This window comes from Ostrea edulis, chromosome 6 (assembly GCF_947568905.1).
Source record: "Ostrea edulis chromosome 6, xbOstEdul1.1, whole genome shotgun sequence".
Lineage (NCBI taxonomy): Eukaryota > Metazoa > Mollusca > Bivalvia > Ostreida > Ostreidae > Ostrea > Ostrea edulis.
In genome coordinates, this window is record NC_079169.1 from 1,589,076 (window position 1) to 1,613,664 (window position 24,589).

The 24,589-nt window shown below is 36.0% G+C and overlaps 1 protein-coding gene across 1 annotated transcript; it reads left to right on the top strand.

Moving 5' to 3' along the window:
• Window positions 1-252: 252 nt before the first annotated feature.
• Window positions 253-23,018, top strand: LOC125646978 (protein aurora borealis-like). The gene is made up of 14 exons (XM_048873662.2): window positions 253-375; window positions 6,552-6,780; window positions 7,502-7,704; window positions 8,116-8,264; window positions 8,930-9,012; window positions 11,723-11,844; window positions 12,331-12,420; window positions 12,631-12,687; window positions 12,793-12,937; window positions 16,311-16,431; window positions 18,656-18,782; window positions 19,446-19,748; window positions 19,919-20,761; window positions 20,988-23,018. Exons 2-14 carry the CDS (start codon window positions 6,602-6,604, stop codon window positions 21,104-21,106), a joined length of 2,541 nt encoding a protein of 846 aa, XP_048729619.2. The 5' UTR covers window positions 253-375; window positions 6,552-6,601; the 3' UTR covers window positions 21,107-23,018.
• Window positions 23,019-24,589: the final 1,571 nt, after the last annotated feature.

Below are 24,589 nucleotides of genomic sequence, written 5' to 3' on the forward strand. Positions count from 1 at the left end.
AAAGAGATATCTCTCTAGCTTTATCTCTCTATAATTGTTAATTTTTTTTTTTTTTTTTTTAATAATAATAAAAAAATAAGCCTGTAGATTCAAATGGCACTTGATTTATAAAAATTAATATTTCCCCCATAAAGTTAAAGGCTTAAAAATTTTCATGGTCTTAGCAAATACACATTATCTTTTATCTATGATTGTCTTTCATTAATTAAAAGTCGTATGTGAAATCCATTGAAGTTGAAACAATAAGGACGAATAATTCAACGAACGATTTATCACACTTAAATGGCGGGTAGTGGAGACGGTTCAATTTTGGACATGTCACGACAAAGGCTGCCGTGAAACAGCTGTGAGAACGATGTTAATATGAAAATATAGGTAAACAAAACCCTGTAATTTGTTTTGGATTTTATCAGGGAGAATTAATATATAAGCTAACCACTGACAGTCGTTGCTTATATATCGTGTTTTGCAATAGTGTTTTGTTTACACAACTTGTACATGCATCTATGCATTCGTAGTCCTTGATAAAGTTTGCATGTATGTTTAGCTCTCATGGGACAAACTTCCCAAAATATAGAATACATTAACTTAATCCAGCAAAGTAATGGATACCGAATACGTATGGATTCAATGACTTTGTATAATCTATTGAGCAGGTTGGGAACACTTTCTCTACAGCGAGATATTCTCGCGAAAACGCGATTATCCCGCTTTAGCGAAAATGGCTATATCCCGTACAACCGAGAAAAACACCCGTGGAACACATCTCTTCGTGTTTTACGTGAAAAGAAGAAAAATTGCTAAAATGTCCGATACTTCTGCCAATATATTAATCAAAACCAAAACACTCACAATGCACATTGGATTTCAGACTGCTTCCCTCTTGCACAGCAACTTTGATTTAAGAAATGAAACTTATAATTCTTTGTTTGATGCATGTATCAAACGAAACATTGGACGCTATGCACATTGATGAAAAAGTTTTCCGTCCAATGTTTCGTTTGATACATGCATCAAACAAAGAATTATAAGTTTTATTTCTTATCATTTAATTATGTTTTTAAGATAGAAAAACAAATAGTTTCTCCCATCAAAAAGCTTGAATTAACGTTTCTGAAATGGCGCGTAGGAATACATATAGGCAAGAATGAAAACAAAAACAAAACGGCATGGCTGTGCGTTCAGGTCAGGAACAGTTACTGTGCAGATTTAAATGGAATATACGCCAAATTAAAGGTGCAATGGTTAAAAGCTGAATTAAATACAAAGGAAGATAACAAGTGGTGACTGGATTTATGCTGCATCGTGTTGGAGGAGACGTTGAACACTAGTTGTGTCGTTGGAACGGTGGAATGCAATTCGGCTCCATTTCAATATCGAGGAAAACGTTCAAAACGCACTCGTTGACTGAGCCCCATATAACGCAGTTCAATTTCATTGATATTTACCAGATCAGAAGTCGCCACTTGCTCCGTCATGTTATCGATCTCGTAAAGCAGACGATTCATACCGGGAACTCGTGTAATCTGTCTACTTCTACCAGTAAGTGGTCTACGTCATCAAATTGACTATTCTGCCACGTCATCGCCTATGTATGTTGTTTCTTTAAATTAATTTGTATTTTATTTATATCTTTAGTTGTGCTAATTTTTGATAGCAATGAAAAACAAAAATCAAACAAATGCATTTCGTTATATAAAATGCTTGTGTGGAAAATCCCGTTCTATAAATAGCGCTAAAATTAGAACGGGGAAGACGCATTCCAGAGAAAAGTAGTCCCGCGTGCTTAGTGCAGACGAACTCCGAACGAAATTTTGACAGAGAAATCAAACGAATTTTTCAACCAATCAGCATCGTTTATAAGTCATCACTTTAAAAGTTATTAAATGATATACAATTTCTTGATTGTGTTGTCAATTTTATAGAAACAATTCACGTCATGTTGAGTGTGTGTTGCACTTATTCAGCGTTACACGGGCTTTGCCATTATTTTCAATAAAGACGCCAAAGCACCTGTTTATGGTAATGTTTACTTTCTCGCTAAAAAGGGATAATCGCGTTTTAGTGAGAATATCTCGCTATATTGAGGAAGTGTTCCCAACCTGTTGAGGTTTAGCTAAGGCCAAAAAAAAAATAATGTGTGTTTACGGTAACCTGTTGAAAAAAAAGGGTCAGTAGGTCAGATTCTCTCTCTCTTTTCAATTATTTTTTTTTGCTATCTAGAGTATTATTATTTGTGTACTTCTTGACAATTTAAAACAACCTCACCAGCTGCTAGGGATGGTGTTACTTCGTGCAATTTCCCCACAACTTTACATTCACTGTTCTTTAGGACTGTTTAACGTCTTGCCCAAGAATTTTTTACTCATATGGAGACATCACCATTGCTGGTGAAGGGATGCAAAATTTAGGCCTATGCTCTGCACTTACGGCATTTGAGCAGGGAGGGATCTTTATCGTGCCACACCTGCTGTCACACGGGGCCTCAGTTTTTCTAGTCATCCGAAGGACCGTCCCATTTAGTGACCTCTTACGACAAGCAAGGGGTACTGAGGACCTACTCTAGCCCAGATCCCCATGGGTTCTTCAGATTGAAATCATGATATTGGTTGAAAATATCTATAAATGCTTTGAAAATTTAGAATGGTGCAATAATATTTATCGACTCTTTCAAGTGGGCACATTCTTTGAAGGTCATGAGATGAAACGCTTGCCGTTTTCATTGAATATGGCAGAAGTCACCATTTTTACAGAATTTGTGTAATGTCAGGTTTGGTTTCGGAAGAAAACGAAATTTCTGGCAAATTATATATTTTCAAAAAAAAATAAAAAATTAGGGTCAGCGCGAATATATAGGGTCAGTCAGGTGACCATGAATACAATAAGCAGAATACCTATTTTATCAAATAAATATGTAAGATACATTTTCCATATGTTAGTTAGGGAAAAACATCAGTTAGGGCTAGAACCTGGCACTATTTAGCTCATCTGAGCCAAAGGCTCATGTGAGCTTTTCTGATCAAAATTTGACTGTTGTCGGCGGTGTAAACTTTTCACATTTTCATCTTCTCCAGAACCGTTGGGCCACTTTCAACCAAACTTGGCACAAGGCATCCTTGGGTAAAGGGGATTCAAGTTTGTTCAATTGAAGGGCCATACCCCCTTCAAAGGGGAGAGAATCACAAAAATAGGATTGAGTCATTTTTAAAATCTTCTTCTCAAGAACCATTGGGCCAGAGGAGCAGAAATTTACATGAAAGCTTCCTGATATAGTGCACATTCAAGTTTGTAAAAATCATGGCCCCTGGGGGTAGGATGGGGCCACAATAGAGGATCAAAGTTTTACATGCATTGGGAATAAATAGGGAAAATCTTTATAAATCTTCTTCTCAAGAACCAATGGGGCCAGAAAAGCTGAGATTTACATGAAAGCTTCCTGACATAGTGCAGATTTAAGTTTGTTAAAATCATGGCCCCCAGGGGTAGGATGGGGCCACAATAGGGGAGGGGTAGGATGGGGCCACAATAGGGGATCAAAGTTTTGCATACAAATATATAGGGAAAATCATTAATAATCTTCTTCTGAAGAATCACTGGGTCAGCATAGTTAGCCTTGTACTACCGTCGATCAGTTTATTTTATTCAGTGAAAGTTGTTTTCCAAGATTTTTTATTTGTACATAAATATTGTTTTTCTTTTTGTTGGTGTTGTTCCTGCTGTCCCTGGTGACGATCTCATTCTATCAGAAGCCATTTTGTAATTATTTCTTACTTTGGTTTGTCAAAACATCTCCCGGATAATTGTTAACACTTGCACTTATAATTTACCGATCCACACTGACAGCCTATTGTTCATTGCCATCGGCATTGTTTACGTAGATCCAAGCTTGGGGCGATAACTGGAAATGACATGTGTGAAATAATTTACAAACCAAATCCGGAAAGAAGATTTTTGGGTTTAGAAAAAAATTGGGTGAAAAGCATGACCTGCCGAGTCTTGAAAAACAATCAGGTTATGGGTCGAAAAATTGGGTGTAATCCGATGAAATCAAGTGAGTTGGCAACTATGGCAACTCCATTTGAGTATGAGAATAATTTCATAAAAGTTTTATAACCTTTACTTTTGAGTATGAGTAGGATTTAGAACAGTGTTTGAGTATTAAAACGTGCTTAAAAGGGTTTTTATAACATTCTGGATAAGATTTGTAATAAATAATAATATAGTACACAGATGTATTGAATTAACAATACTCATACTTCACTTATTATTAAAGTCTGCAGAACATGAATGGAAAGGCACAGACTTCAATTTCTTTTCTGGGACAACATATAGCTTTTTACCCTCCAGTTTTAATATGATACAGTCTGAATTATATAACTTTTCTGGGTTTTTTAAAAATCAGTTCACAAAAGGGTACTACTAAACAGAGAACCCTGGAGATTTTTGATATTACAAGGATGTGGACTGTTTGACTACAATAACATTAAGTATTAATGTTAGTGCAAATATAAATCAAAGTAACAAATTTCCATCCATCTATATTCCATTTTATGGGGGGGGGGAATCTTCACCACCACTTGTTTTTTTCCTGTTACCTCAAACCCGATCTAATTTATTATAAAAATCTCGAGAGTTCTCTGACAATTCGTATTTACATGAATTATTTGTCAAATTTGTTTATTTTGGACAAATAAAAATTTAGCTTCTTAACAAATTGTGATATTTGACTGACCACGATTATATATTTATATTACAATCGCATTTTCCTTTATGAACTAACCAATTTCAGCGCGCGACACAATCCGTTCATATTGACTATGAACGGATTATGAACTAGTATAAAGCACGCGACTGAGAGAGCGTAATGATTTGAAAAAATACAACATGTGTTACAAAGATCTTGCAAGTCACACCTCGGATTAAGATTGTGAATTTACGTGGATTATCATCCCAATCTTGCAATCTCCTACCTCCAAAATACCGTGCAATGTTGATAAAAGGCAGGTTGAGACAAAGTGTGACGTCATATCTGTGTTGACGTACGTCACAATATGACTGTGACAGAGGCTTGGAGTTCGTTTTATGCAACAAATTAGAAGCAATGTAAACAAACGGTGTTTTACTGTTTTAGTAAATGAATATAAATATAAGAATTGAACAGCACTTTTGAGCTGTTCATGGTCAATATGAACTGATTTGAATTTGAGGCAAATTCTCTTTGCCTTAAGGTGGGTCCTTAGTCCTGGATTTTTGGGGTTTAGGTAGCATTTTTTTGTTTGGAATCAATAAATTAACATTCAGAGTAATGAAAAAATGCAAATTAGTTAAGGATTTCCATATTAATTTTCATTACAGACACTACTGAAGTCATGTACCCCTAGTAGATTTTTATGAAATTCATTGGAAACAGTTATTTGTCGTTATTTTTAAATAAAAACAACAAGAAAATTGTTTAATTGCATTTATTTATCAAGAAACATTTCAATAACTAAAACACATGTCATTTTCAATATGTTCATCAAGTTTTAGAATAAGTGCAGAATTATTGAATTAGCGTTGTTCTCCAAAATGTTAAAAAACAAATAAATGTGGACACAGTTTCCTTATAGCATGGTTTACATATCATTTTTTCTGTTTATATTAGTAGATGTACATCTGTTATAGTTATTTATGGGGAAAAATCCATACCTTTCCTTAATAATTTCGAATTTATAGCTTCTAGAGTATGTATACCCCATAAAAAACCGAAATCTGGCACCATACAGCTGAGCTATTCAAAATCACTCATGGATTAAAATTTTATGTAATTTCACGAAAAGACACAGATAATGATTCCTTATCACCTTGGTAAATTGTTTGTGAAATATAAAGGAAATCTATCGCATAATGGACTTGATAAATAATTTATTGAAAACGAGTTATTGTCCTTGGATTCAATATTTTGAAACATATCATTGACTATTCAAATATAACTAAGACTTTTGAAATATTTTATGGCTGACAATCTTTTTTAGAATAACTATTGAAAAAGACTCCAACAAAATTTATGTTCCAGTCATTATAAATCATTGACTTTGCAAAATCTTATGACGTCACAGGAGTGTGGAACTACGTTAAATCCAAATCCGTTCATATTGACCATGAACAGCTCAAAAGTGCTGTTCATTTCTTAAATGAATATTTATATGAATACTGAAGATAACAGAAATTATAGAGCATGGCAAAGGGAGAGCATATATCCATAATGAATTGAATAAAATTTGTTAGTTTGATTATTATTTATACTTTCATCAATAATTAATGTAGTCCAACAGTCTACACACTTGTAGTAATTAAAAATCTCCCGAGTTCTCTAGGGTTCTATGTTTAGTAGGACCAGTTCACAAAGAGATAGATAAAATGGTTGGGGGGGGGGAGGGTATCATGCCTCAGGATTCTGAGGTAAGAAAGGTAATGAATTTTACACTGATATGTTTTGAGAACTATTAATCAGCTTGCATTTTGTAAGACAATTTTAAGTCCTGTGAACTGAAATTTTATTCGTTTTTCAGATTTATAACTGACTCAATGGTATAGCCCCTTCTGTTGGGTGTTGGCCAAAATGGACAAAGGCTCACCTTTAAAGTTACCCTCCCCCATTTTATTGGCGGAGAAAGATGACCACGATGAAGAGAGGGCTGTACGACTCCTTCAAGACTGTACACCAAGCCCCAAATATACCCCAAAAATCTTCACACCTGGAGGCAAGAAGATGGGATCCATGCACCCGCGTATGTCTAGGTACTGTGTGATATATTTAGTGTCATCTGTTGAAACTTTATGAACAGAGTTACTTTGAACATGTACAGTCAACTCTTGATAAACCGCCATCTTTTGTTCTTTTGAATTTATGGCGGTTTATCGAGATAATTAACACTTTTAAATAGACTTTTGTAATAAAAACACCGTGGTATATTGGCGATAACGAATTTGGCGTTTTGAGAATTTTAAGCAATAGGAAAAACGTTCGTTAAAAAAATGCGACATTGTAACGAAAATGGCGATGAATTGAGTCTCCCATTGGCCATGATGGTAACAGATTAATATTACAGGTGGAGGATTTTCTGTATTTCATGTGAGATTTTCATATTGTAATGAATTATTTAATCAAAGTTTTAACTGCCTGTAACACCGATATTAAATTAATCTTGTAGTGTCAGTCAAAAGAAACAAATGCTTATAATAATCAAATATATTTCAGTAGTACTAAGATAGGTGATTGATATGCTATAGCCTTAAGTTACCCCATGTCTCGACCAAGATGAAGTGGTGATGATTACCCCATGAAGTAAACCAAGATGAAGTAATATGAAAATGTCCTTGTGCAATTTCAAAAGTTAGAAAGAGAACCTTTGCAAAGGCAGCAGGCATATGTTGGAATAGAATATATTCTTCCAAACAATGCTATATCATCTGTTTACACTAATGCGTTGAAAAATAAAGAAATACTTGTCCTTTTCAGTCCAAGTCCTGGTCATAAGCTACCACGTGGGGGAACAAGAAATGAACTGTTTTTGCGGTCAGTTCTGTCCAGTCCATACAACCACGATATCCACTCTTACACCCCTATGTCTGCTACCCCGGCAGGCATCAGTCCACGCCCAGTGTTTAAGACTCCAGTTACCAACGACAACGGAAGTCCCTTAACACACAGGACACCCAAAGGTGAGGAGGAGTGTGGTGCACCAATCCAGGGAGAACAATTCTGCATTCTAATGCAACTGTTCTGTACTCTGCATTTTGATTGGCTGATGCACTGAGGTGTAAGGCAGTTAAATGGGCATTAAAGAAATGGAAAGGTTTCGATTGTTCAATCATATTACAATGACACAAAAACACAGCATCAGAAGTAAACATTTTTCTTAATACAAAAAACAAGTCTCAATGAAATAAGATGTAAACATCAAGCAAAATGTGAAATTGCTATTGCATCGCTGGTAAAACTCAGTTTGCAATCGTTAAATCAGCATTCATGGTTTCAAATAACATATGAGGAAATAGTTATTCCCTAATTCTAAACAATGAAATTTTGATGATCCATACATGTGTCGTGATTTTGTTTTATCACGTTGTTAGGTACTTGTCCCTCTGGTGGGTCTTCGTCAGTAAGGAAACAGAGAATAATCAATCCATTCGATGCTGCCCTGCTGGACCAGTTGGAGGGACCAGTGTTTAATAGTCCAGGAGTGTTCACAGTGCAATCCACACCCTCCACAGATGAGAAGGTAACATTTTATGATATTCACTTTGACCGGTGTTTATGAATCACTAATTTTGCCGTTGACAAATATCGTCAAGACATTTTAACTGAATGGTGTTTTTGATGATTTATCAAAATATGATTTGGTTTGGTGATATTCATCTTGAGAAGATTCTGTGTAAAATTGGAGGTCAAATTGTCCATGGGGCAAATTTCCTGACAATTTAACAGTCTTCGTAATTAGCCTCTGGCTTAAAGACCATGTCTAGTAAACTCAGAGTTTGGTTTGTAACACTGCTAATACAAGACCATAAGGCCTATGCTTTTCATCAATATGACTGACATTCTGCTACAATCATACTACAATATATTGAAAAGGAGTGATGATTGTAATCAACATCAAAAGCACAGATACAGTTTCTATCACACTTCATCTATAACCCTAGAAGTGGTTTATGTACTCTTTGAACTCTCTGTTTTTCATTATAACCTGAAGAAAAGTAATACTTTGTGTTTGATTTGGGCCGGTGGAATTTTTCCTATGCTAAGTATAGGTCAATCAAGACTGTGTATTATGATGATTTATGAGTAGATGAAAATAAGATTTGCCAGTTATCTAAGTATACTGAAGATTGTTATGGTGTAAACATTTATATGTAATTGTTAATTATTTTTGGGGTCAATTTTTAGAAACCATTCCGTTGGTCAATAGAACACATAGCAGAACTTCACCCGGCAGACATCGATGAGATGCCTCTTTACCAGCAAATCACGTATGTAGCCACACCTCAGCGAAATACGCAATCTCCGGAACAACTAGTAAACTCAGGTGACCTATTGCAATTGGTTGTCATCCGTCGTGTGTTAACAATTGAACATTTTTAACTTATTCTTGATAACTACTATTCCAATTCTTTTCAAATTTAGTATGAAGCATCTTTGGGACAAGGGGGACATAAATTGTAAATTTCAGAACTCCTGCACCCCAGGGGCCTTAGGGTTGGGGCAAAAACTGCACAAAATTGACCAATTTTCAAAAATCTTCTTTACAACCGGCAATGTGTAATAAAAACTATTAAAATGCATAGTGATGTAGAGCAGGAAGGCTTAAAATTGTAAATTTCATGATTCCCTGGGTAGGGTGGGGCCAGACTTAGTATATAATGTTTACGTGTAAAACACTTAAATAACATCTTCTTTAGTGCAATTGATATTAAATTCAAACTAAATGGATATTTAGGAGTAGGTAGTCCATTACCAAAATGGTATATTTCATGATTCTAGGGGGTTTGGTTTCAGGGTGGTGTCAAAATTTTAATAATGATTTGAAGGACTTTAATTTTGCTGATACGGTATAAAATCTAAATGCTTATTTATGAATAGCAGAAATGGATGTACAAAAAAATGGTGTGTTGAATTTCACAACCCAGGGTTTTGACTCTAGGATGGGTCCAAATTAGTCATACTGTATCATTTAATGTTTAATACACATATATTAGATGTAAAGCCTTTCATCAGTGTATACACTTTTGAGGGCATTGAAGTTTTAAGAACACATCTTGTTTTATACTGTTGCTGAATATTAGAATTTAGCTTAGATATTCAGTCTTCATGAAAACATTTAAAACTTGCTGGCAAGTCGGACCAGTGAACTGTCTGAATTTACTGGCCCACAGTGAAATTTACTGGGCCCCCCCCCCCCCCCCCCCTAAATTTTCAAAGTACATGTTTATCGCATACATTATGGAATGTATTGTATAATTAATTTACTGAAACTTTGTCAAATATGATTATTACTCATTCATATCCACCCCATGGTATCCTTTCTGTCGATACCAGAAAAACAACACACGGTATTTTCTCTCTCTCTTTACCTGCAAACAAGACTACAAATTCACGTATTTTTCACAAACATGAAAACAGCCCAAGTGCACCTTAGGAAGTAGTCTTCTTTACTAACATCAAATGTAAACAATTGATTAATTCTATAAACTATAGAAATTGCATAAAATTAGAGATAACTGCCAATGACAAAGTTTATTTTAATTGGACAATGCAATAAAGCAGCATATTACCGGTGTGCAGTGTGATACAGAATTCAGCCATTTTTGTTGTTTCAACAAGTTGTTCATTGAGTATTCATGTAATTAACATGCAAGTTATCTTGGCAATGACACGTATAGTTATCGTTCTTTACTTACCAGTAAAAAAAAAAAAACCAGGATGTCCAAACACTTACTTTAAGCGCTATTTATTTTTATTTTTATTTTGATGGTAAATTTAAGCAAATAAGACGTTTAGAATATCTAAATCCAACATTATATTTAATGTGACTTACAAAAAGTCTACAAGCCCATCAGACTTCCTGATGTTTTATTTTCACTGATCCAACCGTAAAATTCACTGGCCTCGGTCTTTGGCCCACAGAGTTTTTGTGAAGACAGGATATTCAGAACTAGAAATTATGTCTCCCCTCTTTCAGGGGGAGACATATTGTTTTTATACTTTCTATCCATCCGTCTGTTTGTGACAAAATCTTGTGAACGCTTCTCCTCCTATATGGTTTATCGGATAGACTTGAAACTTTGTACAATGCTTCATTGCCATTTGTAGATGTGCATATTGGTGGGAAAGGAGGATCCAATTATTTTCCTAAAAGTTATAGTAGATCTAAGAGGGATGGGGGATATTGAAATAGCTTGTAAACGCTTGTCCTCCTATATGGCTTATCCGATAGATTTGAAATTTTGTACAATACTTCAATTCTATCTACAGATGTGCATATTGCAGGGACAGGAGGATCCAATTGTTGTCCTTAAAGTTATAGTGGATCTGAGGGCTGGATTGAGGGTGTTAAATAGTTTGTGAACACTTCTCCTATGTGGCTTATCGGAGTTCATAATGTCTATGCTCATGCTTTCTCCGCCATACCATGCAGTACATTAAGGGGAGGAGGTTTCATTTGGAGCTCTTCCAATTTGGGGAGCTGGGGAGACATTTGTTTTTCATAAAAACAATCTGTTTTTCATGAAAACAATCTCTAGTTTTTTCTAGATTTCATATCCCTTGGGAGTAGTAATACTTGTAACTAGTACTCAGGTGACCAATAAGGCCTGTGGATTTCTTTGTTCTTATTCAAATTTACGTGTACTGTGGGCTCATTTAATTTTGTGGGAGACAGTTTTCATGGATTGTTGAGATTTTACAGTTTCGTTGGGATATAATTTCATGGATATTGTTGCTTCATACTTTGAAACGATTGTATACTTTTGTGGTTTGGAATGAATGGAATACCCATGAAATGAATGAAATTCTAATGCTTCCATGGTATATCATCAGTTAGCATCACCACTCCTGTAAGCCAGTCATAGATGCAGTATAAAGTTATTTAGTTTTGGAACTGTATGTTCTGCTCATAATGTTTGAAATATTTTGCTCAATCTGTTGCACGACAGAATGAATTAGAATGTAAACTTTTGGCAGACCAGACAAGGCGGTTGAAGAGAGAGCCCAGAAAGCCATAGACAACTTCTTCTCCACCAATCTTATAGCACCCTCGCCATGGAACTCTGATGCTAAAGGCTCAGGGATGAAAAATCTTGGAGGTAAGTGGATCGATAGTCAAAGGGGTTGTTGTTATCCAATTAATATGTCTTATTATAAAGGAACATGGTGAGAGAAAACATTTCACAACCACTCGTCCCTATTATGGTTTTACTCAAATGAAGAAAGACTGTGTTCTTGGCTCTTTATTTTTATAGGTCTGTCTATTATGTTTGTAAACCTCCCATATCTTGACATACACCTGGGGTACTTGCTCTTTTATACCGGTAATGTGCAATGTGCACATGGGCAAAGTAGTTTTTAGTCAAAGTGTTGCTAAAAAAAATAGTAATTTTCAAATAAATTCAGACTATTTTACTCATCACCAGGACTAGTGAATTGTGGCATTTACTCATTCCGACCCAATTTTAACTCATGAAGGACGAGTACTGTTTTTGCACCCTGGGAATGCCTTGCTATGTGCTGCCCTTGCATTGTGCAAATTCCTTCAAGTTTTTGTGATATTTTTGTTACTAATTTTCATGTAGAAACCCCCCTTAAAGCCCTGGAGCCAGATCTTCAAGGATCCATTCAGAAACAGTTACCGTTTGTTAAAAAGGTCCCGGTGATGCAGGATGGCAAGTGACCTAATATGTTATCTGTATTTCTCTATTTTGAAAGCATTTGCATGTAATGTGTGGAAACAATTCTTATTCTTTGTAGCAAGAAGTTGGATGAATTTGTCAAATTCTTCAGAACAAGAGTAGGAAAAATTAAATTGGGCATATTATTGGAAATTCACCATGAGGCATTTGATTTAAAAGTTCAATCCCTTTTTCTTTCTGCAGCCTCAGCTCAGACCATGCTGTCACTTCCTGTGGATTTCAGTGTCGCTGAAGTGCTGGGTATGTGTCAATAGTATCGTACAGTACATTAATATGACAAATAACCAGCATGTTGACATTAAGTGGAATAACATTTCAGTAAGCAATGTCATAATCTGTTAAAAGGTGATTACATGGTGTGTGATGATGTGGAGAACCAGGAAGTCTCACAGAAGAAGGAAGTTAATCAGGATGTCTTAAGCACTTCCTCTTTGAGAAGAAAGCTGTTCTTCCATCCAGACAACAGTAGTTTTGCTATTAGTCCTGTAAAGTTAGTACTTGCATATCTACAAGTGTGATGATTTCTTTGTAAGGGCTGTTCCATTAAAACATGAGGTACCCGGGGAAGGCACTTTAAAATTTGGGTAACCACCCATAGAAGCATAAAAATGTAATGAGGGACCACTCACAGAAGCAATTTTAGATAGTGCGGCACCACCCATAGAAGTGAAATAAATTTGAAATACACTTTTTCTTCAAATTCAATATGTATGAATGACTATTTATAACCCCTGAATAGAGGTCTATTTTCAGATGTTCCCAAGCATGATAGTAAAGAGGAGAGTATCTTGGGGGTTACATCACCATTCAAATAACTGGCCATCAATGAAGCTTGATCATAGAACCATCAATTTATTTTATCAAGACTGTCTTTCTTAAACATGATGAACTAAATTAATTTTATAAGTCTACCTGTTCATAAAAAGTCTAGTATTGTAAATGTTCAAAAACAACTATTAAAAGTTTTAAAATTGACTAGTATTTTGAGTATTAAAAAACAAGAAAATGTGTCTCTTTACATAAATAAAATGATATTCTATGTTTCTTAGTCAATATATAAATTTGCAATCTGCAACTTAAGATTTGTGAGGCTCTATTCTACCGCTTTCAACAATTTCGATAAATTCCAATTTCTCGATTCATATTTGTGCGCCATGTTTGATGTACTGAAGTTTCAACTTCCGATTGTCAAGTCATTTGCATATGTCATATAAAGTAGTATTTACATTAATGGACAAGTATGGAGGCGAAAGCTATTTCGTCGGTATTGAAAAGGTTTGAATTTAATATCAAGTTAAAAACCGAACAGCAGAGTGTAAATTCTTTCTGCAACAATATGATTTTCCTTTCTTTGTCAAAGTGGCTCAAGTAACTACATTTTCGCGCCAATTGTCAATGTTTAGCTTTTTCATTAGATCCACCTACGAGATTTCGCGATAACAAGCATGGCGGAGCAGACGAAGAATTTTGCATGCTGTACAATATATTTAATGAAAAACACCTTTATTAGACATGCCCGAGCACAAAGTTGGTACTCCTTTTGGTGTAAACAACATTTGGAACTAAGACACAGAGTTTATTATCAGTTATTCATAAAATTATTTTGCACCATTACGGAGATCCTATGGAATTGTAGCCTCATCCCGAAAACGTCAGAATAAAAAAAATTGGATAGGACTACATTATTGCAGCTAGAAAAAATCAAAAACCGTTTCAATGGACCACGAGCACGTTTCGTTTTCCATTTGGACAAGGGAGATAATCCTAATTTCCGGTCGCTATAATTTTAGAGTCAAACTGGAAACGATAACCGGATCGCGGAACCTCATCGACCGAGATAAAATGAAGACAGAAAACGGCGTTTGTTTCACATTCTACTTTCAACTCTTCCCTTCTCTTGTTGCATTCCTCTCAGTTTCGGTAAAAAATAAAGATTTTATCAAAACAACCACCCACAGATGCAGTTTTCTGGCAGTAGGTACCCACCATATATGCAATTTTCTACCAATGACAAGCACCCATAGATTTTTTTTTAATTGCCGTCCCCGGGTACCTCATATGTTTTAATGGAACAGCCCTAAGCTAACCTGAGTTGCTCATGTGAGATTTTCAGATCGAAGCTTGTCTGTTCACTTTTCACATTTTCAACTTCTTCAGAACCACTGGAACAATTTCAACCAAACATTCCACAAAGTATCCTTGCATGAAAGAAATTCAACTGAAGGGCTGTGTCCATTTTCAAGGGAATCTTTAAATAAAAAACCATAAGGTCAAATATATTTTTTTGGTTGGGGGGGTTGGGTTGATACATTTCAAGAAACTTAAGTACTTAGAAAAAATCTTTTAAAATCTTCTCTAGAACCACAGGGTACAATTTTTAGCCGAGTTGCAACGAAGTTGAACTAGGCTATTAGTGTCGTGATGCGGGCGGGTTGGCGGGCGGGCGGTTGGGCGTCAACAATTGGTTTCCGGATGATAACTCGAAAAGTTTACAATCTAATCAAATGAAACTTTGATATATTGTTGGGTACCAGGTAAGGAAGACCCCTATTGATTTTGGAGAAAAATTGTCAAAGGTCAAGGTCACAGTGACCGAAAATAGAATGAAAATTTCAGAAAAATTTTGTTTCTGGATGATAACTCAGAAAGTTTAAATCTGAATCAAATGAAATTTTGATATATTGTTAGGTACTATGCAAGGAAGACCCCTATTCATTTTGGAGAACAAAGGTCAAGGTCACAGTGACCGAATATAGAATGAAAATTTCAAAAATATTTGGATTCCGGATGATAACTCAGAAAGTTTAAATCCGAATCAAATGATACTTAAAGATATTGTTATGTACCAGGTAAGGAAGACCCCTATTGATTTTGGAAAAATGGGTCAAAGGTCAAGGTCACAGTGACCGAAAATAGATTTAAAATTAAATAAAAAATTAGTTTCCGGAGAATAACTTCAAATTTTTTAGTGTTGGATACCAGCAAAGCAAGGCCCCTATTGATTTTGGAGAAAAAAGGTCAAGGTCATAGTGACCAAAAATAGATTGAAAACTTCAGACAAATATGGTTTCTGGACAGTAACTTGAAAAGTTTAATCTTCACAATTATAAATATGCCACATCATTCCTGACTTTACAATGTATCCCATGTAACTCGGCTTATGCACCCCTGGGTGCATATATTGATTTTTTAAATTTAATGTTGAGGTTTCGTTGTTGCTACGTTTAAAATCTTGAATGCACAATATACTTGTGCAACAGTCTACAATTTATCAAATTACTCATAGGATCCTCATAGCGTAAGTTCAAGTTCATTCCAAATATTGTTGACCTTCTCTGACCTCTAATCATTAAGAAATGCTACATTTAATGTTCAAAATTTCACTTCAAAGTTTTCTTTTAAAAACCAACAAATTACACGTACTATCATTTGCCAAACTTTATATAAGCAGAGGTGGATCTAAAGGGTTTGCAAATTCCCTTTGGTTGGAACATTTTTAGAGTTAGTTTGAGCCATCTTAACAGCAGTTATACCCCATTTGGGCAGGATAGGTGCCTCATAAGGTCAGAACCGACAACCCAGCTTACACAGTACTAGATTCTCAAGTTTGTTGAGGTAAGGCTAAACTCACAACAAGGATTCCTTTGAATTGCCTGCCTCATCTCAAAATTTGAAATTTTTGGCCTGAGAAACTATTTATTAATTGGGGGGGGGGGGGGGGGGGGGGGGGGGGGGGGGGGGCTTATGGCCCTCTTGTTTACTGAATAAAATTACAAATTCCTTTTGGTCAACTGAGTTCATGAAGTAGCAAGGTTTTGTTTGATATTTTAAAGTTCTGACTCCGGAACGAAATTTCAATTCAGGACAGCTCCGGTGATAGATGAAGATGGAGACTATAATGGATGTGCCTCCCCTCAAGTATTTTTGGCCAATCAGATAGAAATTCCATTTCAGCATGCCACACCTCTTAAACCACCCAGCAGAGTAAGTTATTTTGTTACATATTGTGTTGTGACACTTTATCTAAAAGTCCTACTCGTAGCACATATACATGTACAATATTGTATACACACACTGTATTTCTGGACAGCTTAATTTGCTGTACACTCCTTTTTCTGTATTTGGTCTTTTGATTGGGGGGGGGGCATATTGTTTTTGTCCTGTCTGTAATTCTGTCATTCTGTCTGAAACTTTAACCTTGCTGATAACTTTTGAACAGTAAGTGATAGAGTTTTGATATTTCACATGAGTATTCCTTGTGACAAGACCTTTTTGTGGGTACCAACATTTTTTACCCTGTGATTGACCCTGGAATTTGACCTACTTTTTGAAAACTTTAAACTTGCTAATAACTTTTGAACAGTAAGAGATAGAGCTTTGATATTTCACATGAGTATTCCTTGTTACAAGACCTTTCCGTTGGTATTGAACCTTTTGACCTTGACATTTGACCTACTTTTAATTTTTAGCTCTTCTGAGCCGAAGGCTCAAAGAGCTAATGCTATGGCCATTTGTACGGTGTGCGTAAACTTTTTAGAAAAAGGGCTATAACTCAAGAACCCCTTGGCCAATTTTTTTCAAATTTGTTACAGGGTATCATTGGCCCAAGGGCTTTCATACATACTGAATAGAGGGATGTGACCCTTTAACAAGGGGAGATAATCAGGAAAATACAAACAAAAGTAGTGGTTGCTAAAAAATCTTCTTCTCAAGAACCACTGGGCAGATTATCACCAAACTTACACATAAGGATGAGGATATGTTGTAGATTAAAAATTGTTCAAGGCATTACCCTGGGGCAAAGGACGTGGTCTCAAGGTCACTTCAAAGTTGACCTAAATTTATATTTCCTTAAATCTTTGATATTTTAGTCATTATAAGGACTAGGATCATCAAATTTTGACAGTTGATGCATCTTAGGACCTTGTGTCAAGTTGTCTCAAAAGTAGGTCACGGTGACCTACTTTTTGAATTTTGCAGGTATTTATTTTAAAATTAATTTTGATGCATATCTTGGACACTTTGAAGCCTATGATCATCAAAACTTGTCAGTTGGTGGATCATGGGACCTTGAAATGCGTCAACTGAAAAATAGGTCACCGTGACCTACTTTCTGAATTTTATGGCTTATCATTTATAGATATATTTTAAGTTGTTATTTCAAATACCGAGAAGTTTAGAATCATCAAATCTTGTAAGTTGATGCATCTTGAGGCCTTGAAACATATTTATAAAAAAAGTAGGTCACAGTGACCTACTTTTTGAATTTTGCAGATACTCAAATTTCACATTTTCAATTTTAGATGCATATTTTGGGCACTGTAAAACCTAGGATCATCAAACTTTGTCAGTTGATGCGTCTTCAGTCTTTGGTTTGTGTCGACCAAAAAGTAGGTCACCGTGACCTACTTTTGGTATTTGACAGCTAAATTACTAATTTCAGACACTATTTGACCTACAATCATCAAACTGTCAGTTGATGCATCTTGAGTCTTCGGAGTGTATCGACCAAAAAGTAGGTCACTGTGACCTACTTTTGGCATTTGACAGTTATATTTATATATTTCAGTCACTAATTGACCTACAATCATCAAACTTTGACAGTTGATGCACCTTGAGTCTACTGAGTGTGTCGACCAAAAAGTAGGTCACCTTGACCTACTTTTGGAATTTGACGGCTATATTTATATATTTCAGATACTATTTGACCTACAGTCATCAAACTTTGTCGGTTGATGGGTCTTGCATGTTCGGAGTTCGCTGACCAAAAAGTAGGTCACCATGACCGATTGGAATTTGACAGCTATATTTCAATATTCAGATACTAATTGGCTTAAAATCGTCAAACTTTGTCAGTTGATATTTCTTGGGTTCTCAAAATGTGTAAACCAAAAAGTAGGTCACATTGACCTACTTTTTTTGAATTCTTAGGATTTAACTAAAGATTTAGAATACTAAGAGGCTAAGAATAGAAATGGTGATGTTGTACAATTTATCAGAAGAGCGATTCTAGGCCCTTGGGCCTCTTGTTTTTACATTGGTCATAACTTCTAAATGGTAAATATTAGAGCTTTCATATTGTACATGAGCATTTCTTTTGACAAGATCTTTCTACTGGTACCAAGATATTTGCCCTTGTGACCTTGGCCATCTTTGTATATCAGTCTACTTAATTTCCATTGAACATGGAGCTGTACATGTATTTCAGAATCACTTTTCGTCTAGTCCAATAAAAAATGTGAAAGGTCTTCAAACCCCAGAATTTCATGATAAACAACAGCAGAGAGAATTCTTCAGTTCTCCAGAGTTGTCTCCCATTGTTCATGGACGTATGAGTAAGTTTACATAGTGAATGTTGTGCTTAAAATCATTCCTGATCATGATAAGAACAGAGTTTGTAGAAATTGATTATACATGTAGATGTATAAGGGAATGCTGTGGTGGTTTTCTCATGTTAATTCTAAAATCAATGATGTAGATTAAATTTTCTGATCACAGAAACAAAAAATGTCTATCATTTGATATATTACAGTTGAGCAACACTAATCTGAACACTGGTCCTTAGCAGATTAGTCTGGATAAATGAAGTTTACGGAAAACTGCATTCAATCGGGGGGGGGGGGGGGGGGGGGGGGGGGGGGGGGGGGGGGGGGGGCCAAAATAAATATTAGCTGAAACAATTTGTAGTTAAAATGTATGACAGTAACATTTTTGTGTCACCATCAAAGCCCTGTAATACTCTTGGATCATTTTGTCACCCTAGAACTTTTAAACTTTAAAAGATGGGACTTGAATTATTAGCATGTTGTCGTCATCATCTATTGAAACTCGTTTCATATATACAACGATCACAGATGCTTTTACACAATGATGCTCTCGCAGGCAAATCTAGTTTTAAGTTGATGTCGATATTGAATTTTCATGGTCAGGATGTGTTAAATTACAACTACAAAAAATTCCTCTGGTCTTTTTTATGATCAGGATGTGTTTAATTACAGCTACAAAAAGGTCCTCTGGCCTGTTTTCCCCACATGAGAAGGTATTTGGAGAACACATAGTTCAGAAGAACATGAGTGTTGAATTTGCCCAGTCGCTCAGTAGTCCCGAGGTGTCTCCTATCAAGGGGAGCTCCTGTACCACTTCACAAACAAAGAGCAGATCAAAACTGTCCATTCACAGTCCGGGAGTGTCCCCAATCTGTGCCAATCTGGAGAATCACTGTCCGGGAGTGTCCCCAATCTGTGCCAATCTGGAGAATATGGATGATGACCAAGGGTCATTTATACAGGAATCACTACCAGGTGACTGATTTTCCTTTCCTTTTTTTCTTATAAATACAAATAAATAAATAGACTGGACCCTACAGTCAAACACATTTTCAGATAGTTGGTGTATCTAGGAGTCAATCATCTAACTAAATGAGAAGTTTCACCATGGTGTACACTGCTTTATGAAAAATATGTTGTTTCAGATTTTCCATCAGACGAGTCTGACATTGAACTGTCCTTAGGTACTCCTCTAGCCTCCAGTGGTCAATCAGAGAAGGTGCCAACAACAACACGCAAAATATCGCATTTAGCCAGGCGGGGTCAGCGGAACATCCTTCATGACTTTGAAGATACAGCTATGGAATTTGAGCCAGATGTGCAACCCTCAAAGCATTTACGTTTTGCAGATGACATTAAGACTTCCAGCTTGCTTCATGCAAAAGATTATTCCATGGGAGACATTGAAATGGATGATCATGGTATTGCTCCCAATACAACCAATCAGGATACAGGATACCAGACTACAAGTCTTCAATCAACCAATCAGGACACAGGACTGACATCAAGTCAAACTAATCCATTTTCAGTGACTTCAAATAGTGAAGTGCCTCCATCAACAAACTTGACTTCATTATTCAGTAAACTCCCAATGGACTCCGTCCTGCAGGATCCAAATCCGCCCTCAAATTTCCCAGAATTCATTACCAAAGATTTTGAAACCAATGCATTTAATTCATTGTCTTCAAATAAATTATTGCAAAATGAAAAACCACTGATTGAACAAATTTTAGACGTTACAAATCCTGAACAATTTGGTCATGCTCCATATAGTGAAGAGGAAATTCTGGAGAGAGCTCGTCAAGTTTTAGAGATGGTGAACAGACTATACCCAGAGGTGAACTCTACCAGCAATGAGCCTGAGGAGGACAGGACATCAATAATCTTCAATAAAACTGGTCTGTCTCTGTTACATGAATTAGAACCCATTGTGTCATCAACTCCACAAAAGGGTGGCAAGGGACATAACTCTGACACAGTAGCTGCAAGTAAGTAGATTGATCATTATCGTGGATAGTTAAGGTCAATTAAAGATAGAACTGTAAATTATTGATATACATTATTACACTTTACTTACAGTGTTAATGACACTGGTTCCCACTGTACAAGCTGAGTAAACTAAAATTTATTTGCAATGTTTAACGAAATCATTTTAGTCACATGGATCTTGGAAGTATTTCCTGCTAAATTCTAATAGAACATGTTCTATTACAGGTGAACAGGCATTAGCCATCCTGAAACGAGCAGGAGAGGACTTGGCCAAATTTGGACACATGCTTTCCTCAATCAAAGCCTCCATGGATTATAGCAACCTTGTAGACAAGCCTTCTTGATGAATGTTAATACTTAGTTATCTTATTGACATTGCTGAGCTTTAACACTGTCAGCAATGAAACCCAGGGAAATGCCATAATTGTTTGCAATTTGTCCACTGTTCTTTGTTCTTTTAGTGTTTTTAGCTCACCTGAGCCAAAGGCTCAAGCGAGCTTTTCTGGTCAAAATTTGTCGTCTTCGTAAACTTTTCACATTTTCATCTTCTTCTCAGAACCACTGGATCAATATCAACCACACTTGGCACAGAATATCCTTGAATAAAGGGCTTTCAAGTTTGTTCAAATGAAGGGCCATGTCCCCTTCAAAGGGGAGATAATTACTAAAATGCAAAAATAAGGTGGGTTCATTTAAAAATCTTCTTCTCAAGAACCACTGGGCCAAAGGAGCTGAAATTTACATGACAGCTTCCTGACATAGTGCAGATTCAAATTTGTTAAAACCATGACCCCTGGGGGTAGGATGGGCCCACAATTGGGGATTAATATTTTACATACAAATATATAGGGAAATTCTTTAAAAATCTTCTGAAGAATCACTGGGCCAGAAAAGTTTACACTTACATGAAAGCTTCCTGATATAGTGCAGATTCGAGTGAGTTAAAATCATGGCCCCCGGGCGTAGGATAGGGCCACATTAGGGGATCAGATTTTTACATACAAATATATAGAGAAAATCTTTAAAAATCTTCTTCTCAAGAACCATCATCCAAAGAAGTTTACATTTACATGCATAGTGCAGATGCAAGTTTGTAAAAATCATATCCCCCTGGGAGTAGGTTGGGGCCACAATAGGGACCAAGTTTTAATGCAAATATATATGAAAAATCTTTAGATATGGGCCAAGGTCACTCAGGTGAGCGATGTGGCCTATGGGCCTCTTGTTTAGTATTATCACTGACTGTCTGAGTAACATTGTTGTTGCGTGATGCCAGTATGTGCCAAACCAACATCTTAGACCTCTCAGGACTCAAGTTATGAAACCAATTATTTGTGTCTTATCGAAGAGAAGAACTCAACAGTTTGGGTTTTTATCCCCCTTTTTTTTGGGGGGGGGGGGGGGGGGGGGGGGGGGGGGGGGGGGGGGGGGGCACTATATGAAGCTTGGTGAGGTTAAAGAACTATACATTATAAGGGTTCTTATTTGGCCCAAATTTGAAAGTGTGCTTTGTACAACAATCCTAATGCAACACAGTAGTTATTCACAATGTGAACAGAATTGCTCAGATTTAAAATGTTTATGTCAAAGATGAAAATTTTTCATTAGTTTTTGGTATTCTGAATTAAAATATTATAGTAAATTTTCCTTTTTTTACGTTCGGTAAACATTGGGTGAAGTTTTTGACAAACTTCATATTTATGCCATAAATTATCATTCTAGTTCACGTACTTAACATAAAACTTTATTTGTTCAAAGAGTTGCTCTGTGTCTTTTCTGAAGAAAAATGTTCATGAGAAATAGTAGTGTGTGTCTAAGTTTTGAGTTAAATTGAGAAATTGCTTAACTTTTGTCATGACTCTACATGTAAACATTGGAGAATATTATGTGAAACTGTATTTGAAATAATCTCTTCATGAAATACAATTTAGTATTCCTAATTCTATGGGGGCTAAAAGGGGACTTTCTTGGTGTATATGTAGTACTTTAACAATCTATTAGATTTTTAATTTAATACTTTTCTTTACACTAAGCTGTAAGATTATAATATATACAATTTATTTGCTTAATTAACAATATGTACATGTATTTTAGAAGAATTTTAAAACAGTATTTCTATTTATTTCTCTTCCTGAAAAACATATCTAAATATTATGGTATTTTACTACAGCATCAAGACTCAAGTGAAATACTAAGTACATATGTATGTGTTTTTATGATCTTTATTTTAACACGAATTAAATTTTGAATTCTGAAGAGGTTTTATTTAATGGTTACAACTATAAATGTGATAGTTTTCTGGATTAAGATGTGTATTGAAGAATTACCAGACCTGTTGACTCAATTTCAGGTAACTAATACAAATATAGATCCCTAAGAACTATGCAGTTATGATCTATAATGTGCGTGTAAAATTTCTTTTATATGTGACAGAGCACAAACATGGTCATTCACCAGTTTCAGACACCTATTTCATTGAAATTTATGTCGTACTACGTACTGGTATATTAAATTGATTGGAGGTCCAGGCCTGAATTTCTCGAAAGAAACTAAAGTCAAAACTTGGACTAAGTCTGAGATTTTACTCAAAAGGAAACTCAAACTTAAGTTTGAAATTTATTTGAGAAACGCAGGTCTGCTGCACTCCTTTTCTCGAGAGGGCATATGAAAGGTGAAGATAACTAACAATGATCAATCTCATAACTCCTGTAAACAATACAAAATAGATGGTTGGGAAAGCACGAACCCCTGGGCACTATCAAGTGAAAAAAATGTAATTTTAGTGGAGAGTAATTGAGGGGTGTGGGTGATGTTGAACCCTTTACAAGATTTAGACTAGGAACCTACAGATCAATTTCTTTTAACCTCACTGAGCTAACTCTCTTTGTAGTAGCAGATAAGTAGCTATCTCCGAGAATATTGACATCGACCCAATTTAGTATTGACATAGAACACCCCTGTCTGTCCCAATTTAATATTGACAGAACACCCCTGTCTGTCCCAGTTTAATATTGACACAGAACACCCCTGTCTGTCTAAATTTAATATTGACATCAACCACCCCTGTCTGTCCCAATTTAATATTGACATAGAACACCCCTGTCTGTCCCAATTTAATATTGACATAGAACACCCCTGTCTGTCCCAATTTAATATTGACACATAGACCACCCCTGTCTGTCCCAATTTAATATTGACATAGAACACCCCTGTTTGTCCCAATTTAATATTGACACAGAACACCCCTGTCTGTCCCAATTTAATATTGACACAGAACACCCCTGTCTGTCCCAATTTAATATTGACACATAGACCACCCCTGTCTGTCCCAATTTAATATTGACACATAGACCACCCCTGTCTGTCCCAATTTAATATTGACATAGAACACCCCTGTCTGTCCCAATTTAATATTGACATAGAACACCCCTGTCTGTCCCAATTTAATATTGACACAGAACACCCCTGTCTGTCCCAATTTAGTATTGACATAGAACACCCCTGTATGTCCCAATTTAATATTGACATAGAACACCTCTGTCTGTCCCAATTTAATATTGACATCAACCACCCCTGTCTGTCCCAATTTAATATTGATATAGAACACCCCTGTCTGTCCCAATTTAGTATTGACATAGAACACCCCTGTCTGTCCCAATTTAATATTGACATCAACCACCCCTGTCTGTCCCAATTTAATATTGACATAGACCACCCCTGTCTCAATTTGATATTGACATAGAACACCCCTGTCTGTCCCAATTTAATATTGACATAGAACACCCCTGTCTGTCCCAATTTAATATTGACATCAACCACCCCTGTCT